At 34.8% G+C, this 15,771-nt stretch overlaps 1 protein-coding gene across 1 annotated transcript in view; it reads right to left on the bottom strand.

The window, feature by feature from the left end:
- Positions 1-305: 305 nt before the first annotated feature.
- Positions 306-15,771, bottom strand: part of HACD1 (3-hydroxyacyl-CoA dehydratase 1) — a 28,922-nt gene continuing 13,456 nt past the window's right edge. Inside the window, exons 5-7 of the mRNA XM_055429461.2 lie at positions 15,338-15,459; positions 10,372-10,550; positions 306-6,170 (exon numbers count right to left, since the gene is read on the bottom strand). Of these exons, the coding sequence (XP_055285436.1) occupies positions 6,088-6,170; positions 10,372-10,550; positions 15,338-15,459 (384 nt within the window). The 3' untranslated portion in view covers positions 306-6,087. The remainder of the gene's footprint in view (positions 6,171-10,371; positions 10,551-15,337; positions 15,460-15,771) is intronic.

The following is a 15,771-nucleotide window of genomic DNA, read 5'->3' as shown; positions in this document are numbered from 1 at the left end:
TATAGTGTCAACTCTTATGCAGAAAAAAAAATTATACTGAAATTTGTAAATTTCAAATTAAAATCTGATACATTTTTATGATACAAAATCAGCTTTTATATAAATTATCTTATATATGTTCATTTTGGAATTGAAACAAAAAAGTAACACTAGATTTTAGAGCAAATGCTTATGCATAAAAGTCACAAAGTTGTACCTTTGGAAAAAAATGTTTGATGCTAAAAATCAACATTCTCCCAGCTGAAAACTGTTTAAGTCATTTTTTTCCTTCTTGAGTAAATTTAATGTAAATTAGTCTTTCCATTTCCTCAGTTCTTAAGATTAATTTCTTCTGTAAAGTTTTTAATAAAGTTCAGTTAAAGTATACTCAATAAAACTAGCTTCGGAGCATATTCATTTAACCACAAACCTATTTTAGTCACATGATGATTAAATTATAAATCACTTGGGCAAATTATAATTACTTTCTATTGTGTATATTTCTCAAAAACAGTAACACATATGTTTTTCACAATCTTGAATACATTCCTTTCTAAGAGGGGTGTGTGTGTTTAGTTACGAAAAGAGACTAGAAGTTCTGTTCAATGAACAATACTACTAAACTGAAATCTGTCACGATGTCCATTTATTTCATAAGATTAAATTCAGTACAATAAATAACCTGATTATCACTCTGGATTTTAATACTGTTCTCTGTCTTATGCTCTACACTACTTAAGAGAACAGACAGATCAATTGCATGGCTATAAAATCATACATACTTTAAAAACACATAAAAAAGGTCTTACTATCTCACACTATGCAAATATCAAGTTTTTCATCTCTATAAACTTAAAGTTATGGTGTTCATTTTGGTGAGAGACAATAGAACAAAGTAGCAATGCTGATTTTTTTCAGTTATTTAAGTACATGAAATACAGCACTTGTAAGAAGTCACCTTTCTCAGCCCCCTGGTATTTCTCTAAGGGAGTGTTTCTCAAACGGATAGTGGAACCTCTAAACTGCTTATATCAAGCCGCCCAGGACCTTGCAAAAAATGCAGATTTCTCAGTTACCAAGCCATTGATGCAGAATCTCTAAGGGAGGGGGTCTGGGGTCCTAGGATCACTCTTATAGAAGCTGTGATCAAAATCCCTTTTTCTACAGTCTTAATCCTAAAAGTAAAATCCACAAAATGTTAAGTGGATTTAAAGAACAGGATGCTTGGGGCTGGTGTACAGGGATGACCTGGAGGGAGGATAAGAGGAGGAGGGAGGAGGGAGGGGGGTTCAAGAAGGGGAACACATGTACACCCGGGGCGGATTCATGTCAATGTATGGTAAAACCAATATAATATTGTAAAGTAATTAGCCTCCAATAAAAAATAAATTAATTTTAAAAAAAGAACAGTTTTAATTTTCAAGTTGTACAAATGACATTTTAAAATATAGGGGGAAGGCAGTACCCTAAATCAAGAAATAAAATGTATTAAAAAAATTTTTTTTAATGTTTTAGTCTCGCTGCATGGCATGTGGGATCTTAGTTCCCCAACCAGGGGTTGAACCTGTGCCCCTAGCAGTGGAAGCTTGGAGTCTTAAACACTGTACCTCCAAGGAAGACCCTAAAATGTATTTTCAGAGCACTCTCAACTTTGCATTATGTATCATTTTAGTAAAGCAGAATATCATGGTGAGAGTATACAGTAAAGTAGAACAGAAACTGTAGTTTAGAACTTGTAAGCAAAACCAAAGTATATTAATTAATCACAGAGTTTTGCAGTCTAGGGGCTTAAACATCAACATAAAGGTTGAATTAATAAAACACCTGGAAATTCCATGTGTTAAAATCACTTAGCACTTTTTAATCCCTTAAAAAGACATCAATCTTCATGTATCAGAGCAAGGGACATTAATCAGGTTAAAAAAAAAAATCCCAATGCCACATTTCAAAGCCAAACTCCAGTGAATTAGACCAAAAAGATCTATGTGTTACTCTGCAACCAAAATATGAAAAAACAAATCACCTAAAACATCGAAGTTAGTATCACCAGTAAATGGGACAAATCAATATTCCTGTGGAAGAGTGCATAAATTAAAGCTAGTCATGAAGATATATCAAACAAACCCAAACTGAGAGACTTTCTCCAAAACAATTGTCCTGTACTGTTGAAAATATTAAAACCATGAAATGAAGAAAAACCAAGGAATCATTCCAGACAAGAAGAGATGACAACTAAAGGAAGTGCCTGAACCTGGATGGGCTCTTGACGCACAACATATGTTCAGAACTTTCCTCTTGGTATTTGAAGGACTGCAGTTTAGTTAGGTTTCCCTGGTGGCTCTGACAGTCAAGAATTCACCTGCAACGCAAGAGACCCAGGTTCAATACCTGGGTTGGGAAGAACCCCTGGAGAAGGAAATGGAAACTCACTCCAGTATTCTTGCCTGGAGAATCCAATGGAACGAGGAGCCTAGCAGGCTCCATGGGGTTGCAAAGAGTTGGACACAACTAAAATGACTTCGCTTTCACTTTGTAGTTTAGATATTCTGTCAGTTTTAATTTCTTCATTTGGGTCATCGTACTGTGGCTGTTTAAGAGAATGCCCTTGTTCTTAAGATCATACACTGAAGAAACAGTTCACAAAACATTTCAAATAGACAGAATGTTACAGCAAAATCACAAAATGTTAACAAGTAGGGATTCAAGTGAAGACTAGCATTCTTGCAACTTCCTTGTAAGTTTGAAATTCCCTCAAAACAAAAATTAAACCATATATTTTTAAAAGCTGGAAAAGGAACACTAGAAAAAAAATATAAAATTTTAAGAACATATTTTTAAGTTTCCAGTCTAGAGGAACAACAAATGTCTATCTGTTTCATAAATTTAGACTAAACAAACTGAATTTTCAATTTCATTTAATGTCTTCATATTGGAAATTACAAAACTATGTTGCTCTTTTTATCGTATATATATGTATACTCCAGATCTATTTATATATTGATGGAAAATATGTCTACATTTTACACATTCATTTAAATCTTGCTCCTTACAGTTATTCTTTCTTAGTGTTGCACCTTGATGATTTAACAGCTGCATATCTGTAAGGGTTTGAAAATAAATTTAAACCAGAATATTACCTATTTAATGGCAGTCTGATACACTTCTACACGTGAGTAACAAAGAACCTTGCCACATCTGAATGGGGAGAAAGGATACATATATATGTAAGGCTGACTCCCTCTGCTGTCCACCTGAAACTATCACAACCCAGTTAATCAGCTATACTTCAACATACATAAAAAGTTTTTAAAAAGCCAATAAACTCTGCCACATCAGGTTACTTATGCATTCAATTTTGTTAAAGCACAAGTAGTCATTTCACACTGTGATTTTCTAACCAATCTGACCTAGTAATTATGTCAGAGGTTCACTATGTATGTTGGATAGACTGACGTATGCTAAGAGGAAGAAGTTAATTCCCTCAAACAGTCCTTGGCACACAATGCGCACAAATATTCTTGGGGGCAGACAGGAGGGGAAAGGATTATTGCACAATCTTATATTACTTTGGAATATATCACCAGAAACCATGAGATAGTGGCATAATAATTAGATGCTTAATCTGAAAATGTAATGTTTCTGAGATTCTACAGATGTCAAAGAACAAAAGCCTTTGGTGAAAAGTGATTTTTTAATATTTATTTTTGCATTTTTCATTAAGTTACAACTATTAAGGAAGTTGCTTTATTAATATCAAACTGAGGTATTTCCCTGGCAGTCCAATGGTTAAGAATCTGTGTGGAATCTGTGCTTCCACTACAGGGAACGCAGGTTCGATCCCTGGTTGGGGAACTAAGATCCCACATGCGACATGTTATAGCCAAAGAACAACAACAAAAATAACAAATTGAGAACCATGAAAAGTTAAAAAAAATAAAAAAGACTGTGGAAAAATTTTTAAATGCATATTGTATCTATTATTGTGTGATATATTAAACTATAAAGCTATGAAAAATTTAAAACTAGAATTATAAGGAATGTCAAATCCCATTGGAAGTTGCTAGCATCAAAATTTCTTGGTACATGGTTTGTCAAATCCAAAATCTTCAGGACTGAATTCAAAATCTATATGATTCAAGCCTGATGTGCATACTCAAAGGAACGTTATAGTGGCTTTGAGAGATTTTCCAAAGAAGATTCTATCACAGGAGACAAGTACAAAGGACTTTCAAATATTTCTCCCTGTTGCAATCAAATTACCATTTAAGCACTTTATTTTCTACACAAAAGATGGCTGAGAATTAGCTGAAATAAAAGAGCCCGAAGATAAACTAAATCTAAAGTTTAGGCATACTTTGAGCATATTAACATAGTCTCTTAATTGTCTGATGTATTGCATTTTTATTAAAGTTGATCACAATTTCTACTTCAAGATATTCCATCACTTAAAGGGAAAAAAAGAGTATTAAATCTGCTGATTTAAAGACTATTAAATTAGGCATACAAGGTGAATTAATGCACATTTTAGGAAGAAGACTGAAAATACATTTCATAAGACAGGCATCTAACTGGATAAACATGTGAACTTCTTGTACTATGTTACCAAAGGGGAAAAGGCCCTGAAATTTTCTTCCATATAAAAATTCAAGATAAAAATAATCAAAGTCAAATAAATATAGAATGAACATCAGCATTTTTTAAAATTAGTAACCTAATATTACAGAGAAAATATTAAAATGTAACAAAAGAAATAGCACCTTTTAAAAATCAAGTTATCTAAGATGTAAGTTTGCAAAACTATTCTGAACTACAAATTTCCATGTGAAATCATTTGAAGAGGAAGTGATAACACAAAACAAGCAATTCTGAAAAGTGAAAAGTTACATGTCGACTATAAATGGAAACAATACAGAACAATTAAAGCCAAAGTTATACCTACATATCTATAGCAAGCAAAAAATTCCTTTTCTTTTAAAGTCACATATTTAAAATTCTCTTTAAAACAGGTCAGGGGAATATTAAAATATTCCCCTTAATATTAGAGGGGAAAATTTTAAAGGCTATACTTAAGAATTAAAGCATGATTAGATTATCTTCAGTGTATCTTTCTATTAAACATGTGGACAGACGCTTTATTATAAGACTTTTTACTGGTCAACAAAATTCAGAATAAAATAAGTCTATTTTAGATCATATCCTAAAATTTCTGTTACCTAAGTACCACAAAGGTGTATCACAAGATGAATTTTATTAGCTGATCCCACAGTATAGAGCAGCCTTTTTCAGCCAGAGTTCTCAATGTATCAGACCCAATGTTACCATCAGACTCGATATTACCATTTTTCTTTTTACAAGTGAAACTAGGTATACACGTATATTCTTTCTAATCTGTTAAAATCATTACAGTTGGAAAGGTTGACCTTGAGTTGTCAATTCAAATGAAAATAAATGTGCTTAGCAGTAATTTCAATGGCCTAAACACATTTCTAAAGACTATTTTCCAACTGTGACATTTTCCTGAATATTTTTGACTTTTATATGGCTACTTTATCTAAATCAAATGATTTATCCTAGCAAATTATGTCCACGTTTCCAAAAACTGTTAATCAAAAATGCTACCTGTTATACTTCAGAGACCCTGGGTTCAAGAAATGCCAATACATTATTAACAAGTTATTATAATTCTGTATTTAGTTTCATTTATAAATATCACACAAACATCACTGGCAGGCATCATAATGTTAAATCATTAAACTAATTTTTAAATATTGATTTAAAAAGCTTTGAATCTATGCAGCAAAAATTACTTAGCGAAACTTAAAAACTACTGAAGCTTTTGTCCCACCCCCACCCCAGGTAATATACCCAATTATTTTTTTGATGATCATCACCTACCCAGGAGTTTATATTAAATACTTGCATAGTTCTTATAGCAAATGAAGCTGGCACAATCTGAAGACAAATATTGGCAAATACCACGTGCCCCAAGTTATAGTTTAAGAAATAATACAACCCGCAATATTTATCAAGTTATTTATTCTTGTTATTAAAACTTGGACTCAAGTAATCCTGGTTATTCTGGAAAAAGCACCTTGTTGTGGGGATCATTTAATCATCCTTTTCGACAATCACCTCTCCATGAAGCACCTTTCTTCTCTGACGTAACATATGAAAGTAGAGTTGTGGAAACACTTAATGGAGAAAAGAGAACAAGAAGGTAAGCTTTTGTTGGAAATGTTTTATACTTGCAGCCTCTCAAACATGGTGATCCTTGAGAGCAAGCCCGTCATGCACCATGGCTACCGCCCTAATCGTTATGGGGCTCACAGTAAGGGCACAAATGGAGGCTCCTGTACCATATGCCTAAATGTTTTAATGCCATAAACTGTCAGGTTTTTTTAGCAAACTTAAATATTTTCTTAAATATATCTTTATAATGACATGGAAGGCCATGCTTGAATTGAGAACTCTATAACTCTGGATGGACCTAGAGTCTGTCATACAGGGTGAAGAAATTTAGAAAAAGAAAAACAAACAGCATGTATCAAAGCATATATGTGCAACCTAGAAAAATGGTACAGATGAACATATCTGCAAAGTAGAAACTGAGACTCAGACATAGAGAACAAACATATGGACACCAAGTGGGGGATGAATCGGGAGACTGGGATTGACATAGATACCCTACTATATATAAAATAGGTAATTAATGAGAACCAACTGTATAGCACAAGGAACTCTACTCAATGCTCTGTGGTGACAAACAGGGGATATATGCAAATGTATAGCTGATTCACCTTGCTGTACAGCAGAAACACAACATTGTAAAGCAACTAAACTCTGATTAAGAAAAAAGATTTCTATAACTTTTAAGAATACTGTGCCAGAAGAATGTGGCACAAAGAAACCTGGCCCCTTCTCTGTATTCTATCAGCTGTCCTATGTCATGAGGGGTTTGAACATCTGTGTGGATGTCCAACCTCATGCAACCCAGCTGTATCCATCCACCTCCCAAATAGCTTCCCCTTAGTCTCAGGGATGTGCACACAGGTGACGCAGTTAACCCTCAGGAGAACAGATTGGGAATAGAGCCAGGCAGTCCCTGGATGCATGCCCAGTGCTATCTGGGTAGCAAATTCTATGCTTCCAGCTTTCTAGGATGTGATCTGAAGGAAACGAGTCCTGTGTGGAAGAGTGATCAGTGTGGGTCCAGAGCAAAAACCCCTACTGGTTGGGCATATGGGTGGTCTGTTATCTACAAATACACAAATGCATGTGTATTAGGTCAGTTAAACAAATGGTTATCCACCCTGTCGAATTTGGAGAATTATTTTGAGTCAATTTGAACCAGCACTTTAAATTATAGGGTAAATGCTAGTGGATGAGCAAATTAACATCAGCTATAAATAATACAAATGTAAAAATATATCTGAAAATGATGAACAGAATAACCAAAATGAATGAATCTAAGAAGACTCTTGAGAGTCCCTTGGACTGCAAGGAGATCCAACCAGTCCATTCTAAAGGAGATCAGTCCTGGGTGTTCATTGGAAGGACTGATGCTAAAGCTGAAACTCCAATACTTTGGCCACCTCATGCGACGAGTTGACTCACTGGAAAAGACTCTGATGCTAGGAGGGATTGGGGGCAGGAGAAGAAGGGGACGACAGAGAATGAGATGGCTGGATGGCATCACCAACTCGATGGACATGACTTTGAGTGAACTCTGGGAGTTGGTGATGGACAGGGAGGCCTGGCGTGCTGTGATTCATGGGGTCGCAAAGAGTCGGACACGACTGAGCTACTGAACTGAACTGAACTGAATGACAAAACAAGCTCTGAATATTTTGCTCAGGGAACTGTGGATAAGTACTTATAGAATTTATCTCAAATGGAGCCAAAATGTATGAAAGATTTTACTTTTCATTTAAGTAGGTACTATCCACCTTCATAAATGTTACCATCATATTATATCTAAGAGTCTAAATATATTCAGGCAATGTAGACGTAAAGCTAACTGACCAAGTTTTGCAAATATTTCTATAACACCCTGATTAAATCAGACTTGTTTTGAGTGCTAAGATAAGCGCTCAAAATATACTTTTATACTTGTAACTGGCAAAGCACTTAAAAGAGTCAGACATTACTTAGCAACTAAACAACAACATTAAAACTAATACTAATCATCAGGTGAAAAACATCCCCTGCTGACTGACTGATCCTCCAGCAGGAGGGGTGTCTCAGGTAACTGACAGCCTGATAAACTAAGAAGCTGCTACTGGCAAAGGCCAGTCTTCACAGGACACCTGAAAATGTGCTCTTACAAGTTACTAGTTTCATGGTTTCAAACCATGATCTCTTGGACCCTGGGTTTTCACAGAGATGTCTCAGTGACTGCGAAGAAAAAGGGAACTCAAGACCTGAACCTGTAAGTATCAGGGGACAAGTGTGGTTCTGCTCCAGGTGTGCTGCTATTCACTAGATGCTGGGAAAATCAAGGGAAGAAACAAGTATTGTAGGCTTAGCATCCCTGAGACCCCCTGAACTGGTTGTGGTGGAGAAAAACAGGAGAGTCAGACTGAGATGAGAGAAGATCAGGGAATAAAAACATATGACAAGTCCATTTTCTATGTCTGCAACTCTCTCTATTCCTGCCCCACAAATAGGTTCATTGGTACCACTGATTCTACATATATGCATTAATATACAATATTTGGTTTTCTCTTTCTGACTTACTTTGCTCTGTATCACAAGTTCTAGGTTAATCCACAGCACTACCAATGACCCAATGTTGATCCTTTTAATGGCTGGGTAATATTCCATTGTATTTATGTACCACATCTGCTTTATCCATTCATTTGTCAATGAACATCCAGGCTGCTTCCATGTCCTGGCTATTGTAAATAATGCTATAGTGAACACTGGGGTCAGAGGGGTCACAGGGGAGGAGGGAGAAGGGAGACAAACAGAGAGAGTAGCACTGACATATAAACAGCACCATATGAAAATCAGATAGCCAGCTGCTATACAGCACAGGGAGCTCGGCTTGGTGCTCTGTGATGACCTAAATGGATGGAATGGTTGGGGGCTGGGAGGGAGGCTCCAGAAGAGGGGTTATAAATGTATTACTTCTGGCTGATTCACAATGTTATATAGCAGAAATGAACACTAACCTGTAAAAGAATTACAGTCCAAATAATTTTAAAAATTAATTTAAAAAATTAAACTAAAAATAAAAACACTATAAGACCATCAAATCAATTTTTACTTCAGAAAAACTTAAAAGTTGGAGGCCTTGAAGAAGTGGCCAAATTTTACATTCATCCTCTCTCAGTGAAATGTTTCATACTGTGTCAATGCTGATTTTAGATTCCATAAATGTTTCTCATTTCTTTTTTCTCCTGTACTGACCTCAGAGTCTCTAATTTTATTGACAAGGGCAAACAACAGTCTTGCTGTATCTTCACATTTCCTGCAAGTGATTATCAAAATCCGATATAAAAATACACCACTCTGATTTAAATGAAATGAATAGTCTCATCAGTTCATTGCAACTATTGAAACATGAGAAGAAATTAGTGAAAAGGCTGAGTTATTAGAAACACCTTAAGAAAGTAGCTTATTCATTATTTTCTAGTACATAGGGAAACACACATAAGACTAACAAGTACTTTCAGTTCAGTTCAGTCGCTCAGTCGTGTCTGACTCTTTGCGACCCCATGGACTATAGCCTACCAAGCTTCTCCGTCCATGGGATTCTCCAGGCAAGAATACTGGAGTGGGTTACCATTTCCTTCTCCAACAAGTACTTTACGACACTTTTTCTAAGTATGTGCTTAATGAATAGAAATGACCTCAGATTTCCTTGGATAAAATATTTCTGTTCAGATGCATAATTCTGAATGCTTTCAAAGAGTTCGCTGTAGGCTTATCTTTTCTCTAAAAACATAAATCATACTAAGCTTATTTTTAAATGATTTTGAGAAGGCAGTCATTTGTGTGTTAATTTACTTACCTTTTAATGTCACAGTTTGCCTTTCAATTATTTCAAATTATGGAACTGAACAGAGGTTTTGATGTGTTTGTAAAACATTATTTCTCCCTTTTTAAAAAAATTCTATTTGAGTAAAGTTACTTTACAATATTGTGCTTGTTTCTACTGTATAGCAAAACGAATCAGCTATATGTCCACATATATCCCCTCTTTCTTTGGATTTCCTTCCCCTTTAGGTCACCACAGAGCACAGTAGAGTTCTTTGTGCTATACAGTAGATTCTGGTTAGTTATCTATTTCATACATCATGGTATATATATATATGTCAATCTTCTGACATCTTTCGAAGCACTTTCACAGCATAGGCTACATCAGAGTGCTAATAGATATATACTTACATGGTATATATGAGGCCATGGTTATAAGAAGAAAATAATAGTAGTCAAAAGAGACATTGTATTTATTGGGAAGTCTTATGGAGAACATTCCTGTTTTCTTCACATATGGTAAGGCAGCGTATATTGTAAGAAGTTCACCAGCAACTCCAACAGGATATAAGATGATAAAAAAATTATATCTGGAGAAAGAAAAATCTGAGAGTTATTTTTCTAGAATAATTACTGGATTTTATAATTCTTTTGCTACTACTTTAAGTTTAAAAATTCTCCTTCCTATATACTTATATTAACCTCACATCATTTGCTTAGTAATTTAATTATTATCACTTTTTTTCTTCTAGCAGTTCCCATTTTAAACAGCAAGATCTCAATAAAGTAAGAAGTCAGCTTACTCTATAGGACTGAAATAACTATAAATTTTAAAGTCAATGATTGATTTTTATGTATGATAAATAATAAAAGTATTTATTACAGTCTATTGTAATATAAATATAAGCATTTTAAGATATTGCAAAAGTAACTGCTTGGACACCTGGAATCATACTGACTGATTTTTTTTTTCCCTGCAGCTAGTCATTTGTTGAGCCAATGCTATGTTTCTAAAAGGCCAGTTATGATCTTAATTTTAGATCTAAATTTTGAAACTGCCAAAATAGTTGTTTGGAGGCATTAGGAAAACCCTTTGTGGTTATTAATTAAAAGGAACTCCTATTTTAGAAAACTGATAAAAACCATCTGAAGCAGCATCAATAACTGCTAACCAACATAGTGTCTGAAATTGCTTTTATGATAAAACAAGGAAGATAGGTCATTTCCTGAATCTGCATATTAAAGGAATAGTGAGCTTGCTTAAAATGGAGCTGAGAAAGTTCTAGTCAAAATCCAAATCGCAGTTTGTTCATTTGGACTGCAGGTCGTCCTCTCACACACACTGGGCCCGCAAGTGCCTGGCATTACTTCCGCCTACAGTTAGAGGTATCCTGCGAAGTCTCCACTGGTGGACCAACAGGACAGCCTCAAGCACCCCAAGTAATAATATTTCTCTGTCAAAAAAAATCAGTTTTCTTCAAGTCAGTTGCTCTATAATAGTTACCATAGAAGTTAAGGTCAAAATTTTGGTGGAAAAAGCAAGCAAGCAAATTGATCTGGATATTAATCATTTTGTTGGGATTAAGACATATTTGTAAAGAGAAATCAAATGTGTGAATACGGCAGGAGCTTGGAAACAATTTAAAAGTCGCCTTACTTCTACGTGCCAAGGATATGTATGCAAAGACAAGAGATGACAGAGGAGGGTAGAATTATTTGCCAAAACAGATGAACTGGTAATGAAAAAAGAATGATCCTTCAATGGTACCTGCATGCCACCTCCTTGCCTTGTGCATAGCACCGTTCTCATCAGCCTTGTGTTGTTCTGTGTATATCACTTAAATCAATCTTTTCCTATCTCAATTTAAAAGCACATAACTGAACATTTTATATTCCTTTCTCAAGTAAGACATTCAAACTTAAGTATTTTTTTAACTTTATGTGGCTCTCAGATGACTATTTTTGGGTAGGATTGTTCCTTTATTGAAAAAAAAATCACTCAGAATAAAGTATGTTAAAGTCATAAAAAACAGTAATTACTTTCAATGAAATGGGGAGAAATTACATAATTTATTTGACTTTATTTGCACTTTAAAAAGGCTGTATGTCACCAGTTCTCAAAGTTGTGCAGCAGCATGAGAGATTTAACTAATATTCCAAAAAAGATATGATGCTTCCTTACAGATTCCCAATTGTCCTCAGAAAATTTTTTAAGGGAATGCATTTTTGAAAATAAAAAGAAATCAGTATGAAAACATAACAATATACATTTATCTATTCAGTGAGCTTTTCTAGGAATACTTTTGATAGATAAATAGAATCAAATCATATCCAAATATCAAAATCATCACAGTAGGGCAATGCTTTATAAATAAGAAGCCATTTTTAAAGTGAAGTTTTATTTAAGAATGGCTTCAACATTTGAACATAAATATAAATGCTATTTTAGGTTGGTTTAATAGGGTGTGCAAATACCTACAGGTGTTTGGGATCTTTATGAGTTTTTTACGTGAAACATAATTATTCGTGATTATGACAAACTGACATAATGTATTATGCTAAAATATGCATTTCAAAGTTGAAAGATTTTATACAAAGCTGTTTACCATTAAGGCAACTGACAAAGGGTTTCTGACAGCAAATTTAAACATGCAGTGGTAAAATTTTGAACTTTTCCAGAAATTCAAGACATGCAAATGCATTCTAAAAGGCAGACAAAATATTAAAGACCATTACCTTCCACAAACAAATTTTGTAAATATAGCAAATAAAAAGAGACTATATCTTGAATTAGTATTTTCAAAGGTGCTGGAGGGTCTGAAAGACTGAGGTCATGCAAAATGACAGTGAGTCACATTCTGGGATTAGCATCCAGCCACATTCCAAACTGCTAAACCTGTGAAAGGCCCAACTGCTAGAGTGATAAATTTTCTGGTACAGGAAAAATAAAACCAACATAATGCTTATAAATGGTAGTACAACCTTCAGCAGATAAAATGTTTAAGCTCAAATTATAATTTTAAAGCCTTATTTTATATACAAGGGCTTCACTGGTAGCTCAGCTGGTAAAGAATCACCCTGCAATGTGGGAGACTCCGGTTCAATTCCTGGGTTGGGAAGATCCCCTGGCAAAGGAAACGGTTACCCACTCCAGTATTCTGGACTGGAGAAATCCATGGACTATAGGGTCCATGGGGTCACAGTCAGACACGAGTGAGCGACTTTCATTCACTCACTCACTTTATATACAAAATGGTAAGCCACAAAAAAAGAGCTAGAGAATATAAAAAAGTTTGAAAGGATATATACTGATAATATAATTAACAGTAATTATCCTTTATAAGGGGAATATAGACAATTTTAAGTTTTTATTTCTAAGAAAAAGTGTTAGGTTTTTAGTATATGGTAATCAAAAACAAGTCTGACACTAGATATGGATTACCTTGATATTAGCTATGTACTAATACCAGAGTTTGTTTTAAAAATAACAGAAATATGGATATAGCATTGTTTTGATATCACAAAGCAGTATTTAGAGTACCAGAAAACCATAAGTAATCTAAATTCTGGCAATAGAGAACTGAGTCATTCATCCTATGGAATATGATGCAGCACTAAGAGAGCAAGCCCTAAATGGACCTCTACCAATTTAAAAAAGGAAACAAGAGCTCCAATATATAAACAAAAATCAAGTATCATGTCATTAATTTATTTTTCAAAAACTCAGATCTGTGTGTTCCCATTGTTAATAAGAAAAAGTCTTGATGGTAAACTCCCAACTTTCTCCAGGGGGAGGGCAGGGCAGTCAGGTAGGAATACTAACAGAACTTTCTATGTTTATTACATAGACTAAAAACTGTGTTTTTTATAATGAAAACATACTACTTTTGTAGCTAAATTTTGAAAATTTAAAGACTGAAGATACCATCAAACTCTTTTATCCTACCTATGTGGGATATCTATCCATCTATCTATCTATTAAGGGCTTTCCTGGTGGGTCAGATGGTAAAAATGCTCTGCCTGCCATGCAGGAAACCCAGGTTCGATCCCTGGGTCAGGAAGATCCTCTGGAGAAGGGAATGCTACTCATTCCAGTACTTTTGCTTGGAGAATTCCATGGACAGAGGAGCCTGGAGGGCTACAGTTCATGGGGTCACAAAGAGTCAGACACAATGAAGCAACTAACACACTTCATCTGTCTATTAATATCTATCTATTGTCTATCTACCTACCTACCTACTGGGTTGGCCAAAAACCCAAACTTTTTGGCCAATCCAGTACATAGCCATATATGGGACAGGCATCTCTTACCCTAACAGCCTCCCTACATTTCTCCCTACCCAGCGTTTCTCACACCTATTAGTCATTTTATTTTTTTCTCTTGCATCAGGAGAGGATAGAGATTTTGCTGTCCTCACACCTGGGTATGTTATTATTATTACTGTTATTTCTGATTATAAGTATGTAGAGAATGAAATGAAGAAATCTATGCTGGCTTTTGATTTGTTCTCCAAAGAGCAGTCTTGATTTATAATAACTTTGTAAAATATCAGTTGCTCAAGAATGCAAACTTTAAAAAGGACAGAAAATCTTTTACTTTAAAAACTGTTTAAAAACTGTTGCTTTAGAACCCTTGAAATATAAATGTTGTCTTCCTTCCAAATAATACAATTCCAATAAGGATGACTTTTAAAAACTATCTGTCTCTGCTACTTATACACACACAAAGCTGACACTGTATATACAAGATACTAAAAGTTTGGATATGACATAGGTTGAATATTAAGTTAATGACTGATTGATGTAAGGATCACTTTTAGCAATTACAAGAACATTATGTATTTAATTCAGTGAAAGTCTGTCATGTTAAAAAAATTTCTAGGTGCTGAAAGTTTCCAATAATTTCTTTAATATCCATTTTGTTTCTAAAGCTCGCCTGTTTTATAGTTTATTTTTAGTGTTTTAGTTTATTTTCCTAACTCTGTTTTGTAGAATAAAGAGTTTGTGAGTTGTCAAAAAGAAAATTTTAGTCAATCAGATAAAATGCCATATTTTGGGTCAAGAGTTGATTTAATATAATTCCACAGATGTATATCTTGTTTTCAAGGAAAAATGAATGACCAATTTGGAATTTATTTAAGGATACAAACATTATTTGTTTGGCACTGCTTTCACTGAAGATATATGTTAATATGACTGTTCCCCAGTCATTAAATTAAGACTTTAGAATGCAAGTTATAAACTGCTAATGTCCAAAACAACAGCCTCTTAGCAACACATGGCTAAGACAGACATTTTAAGTTTCCGTGTTAGCTCAGCACACAAAACACGCATGCGCAGCACCGTGAGCAACTAAACTGCAAGACACCATCGCCACCTGGCCCATTTAATGAAGTATGGCAAGTGGTCGAGAAGACTGAATGTGTAGAAGGAGTAGCGAGTGATCTCTGTCACCGTCCACGCGACCAGAAAAAGCACCACACTCTCCTCATTCTGGATCTGCGGAATTACAGAAAAAGCCACGGTTTCATTGAACTTCTTTCTCCATGAAGATTTTTTTTTTCATTATTTACTACGTGCCCTTTGTTATAATGGAGAGTTAGGGTTAGAAAGATGCAATACAGACAACTCAATGCAGTCACCATTACCTAGGTCTTTACCAACATCAGATTTAAGTATGCCATTAACAGAGGAATGGCTGAATTTCTACTGGGTCCTCTCTGTACCCTTTTGCTCCAGCCAATAACTCAACCATCCCAGGACAATATCAGCCTCTCAGAACCAGTATGCACTGTCCAGAATAGCGTCTCT

The sequence above is a fragment of the Moschus berezovskii genome, chromosome 15 (genome assembly GCF_049115385.1).
Source record: "Moschus berezovskii isolate FMDL1 chromosome 15, NW_MosBer_1.0, whole genome shotgun sequence".
Classification (NCBI taxonomy): Eukaryota; Metazoa; Chordata; class Mammalia; order Artiodactyla; family Moschidae; genus Moschus; species Moschus berezovskii.
Note: the sequence above shows the minus strand (reverse complement) of the source record. Positions and strands in the feature narration are given on the sequence as shown.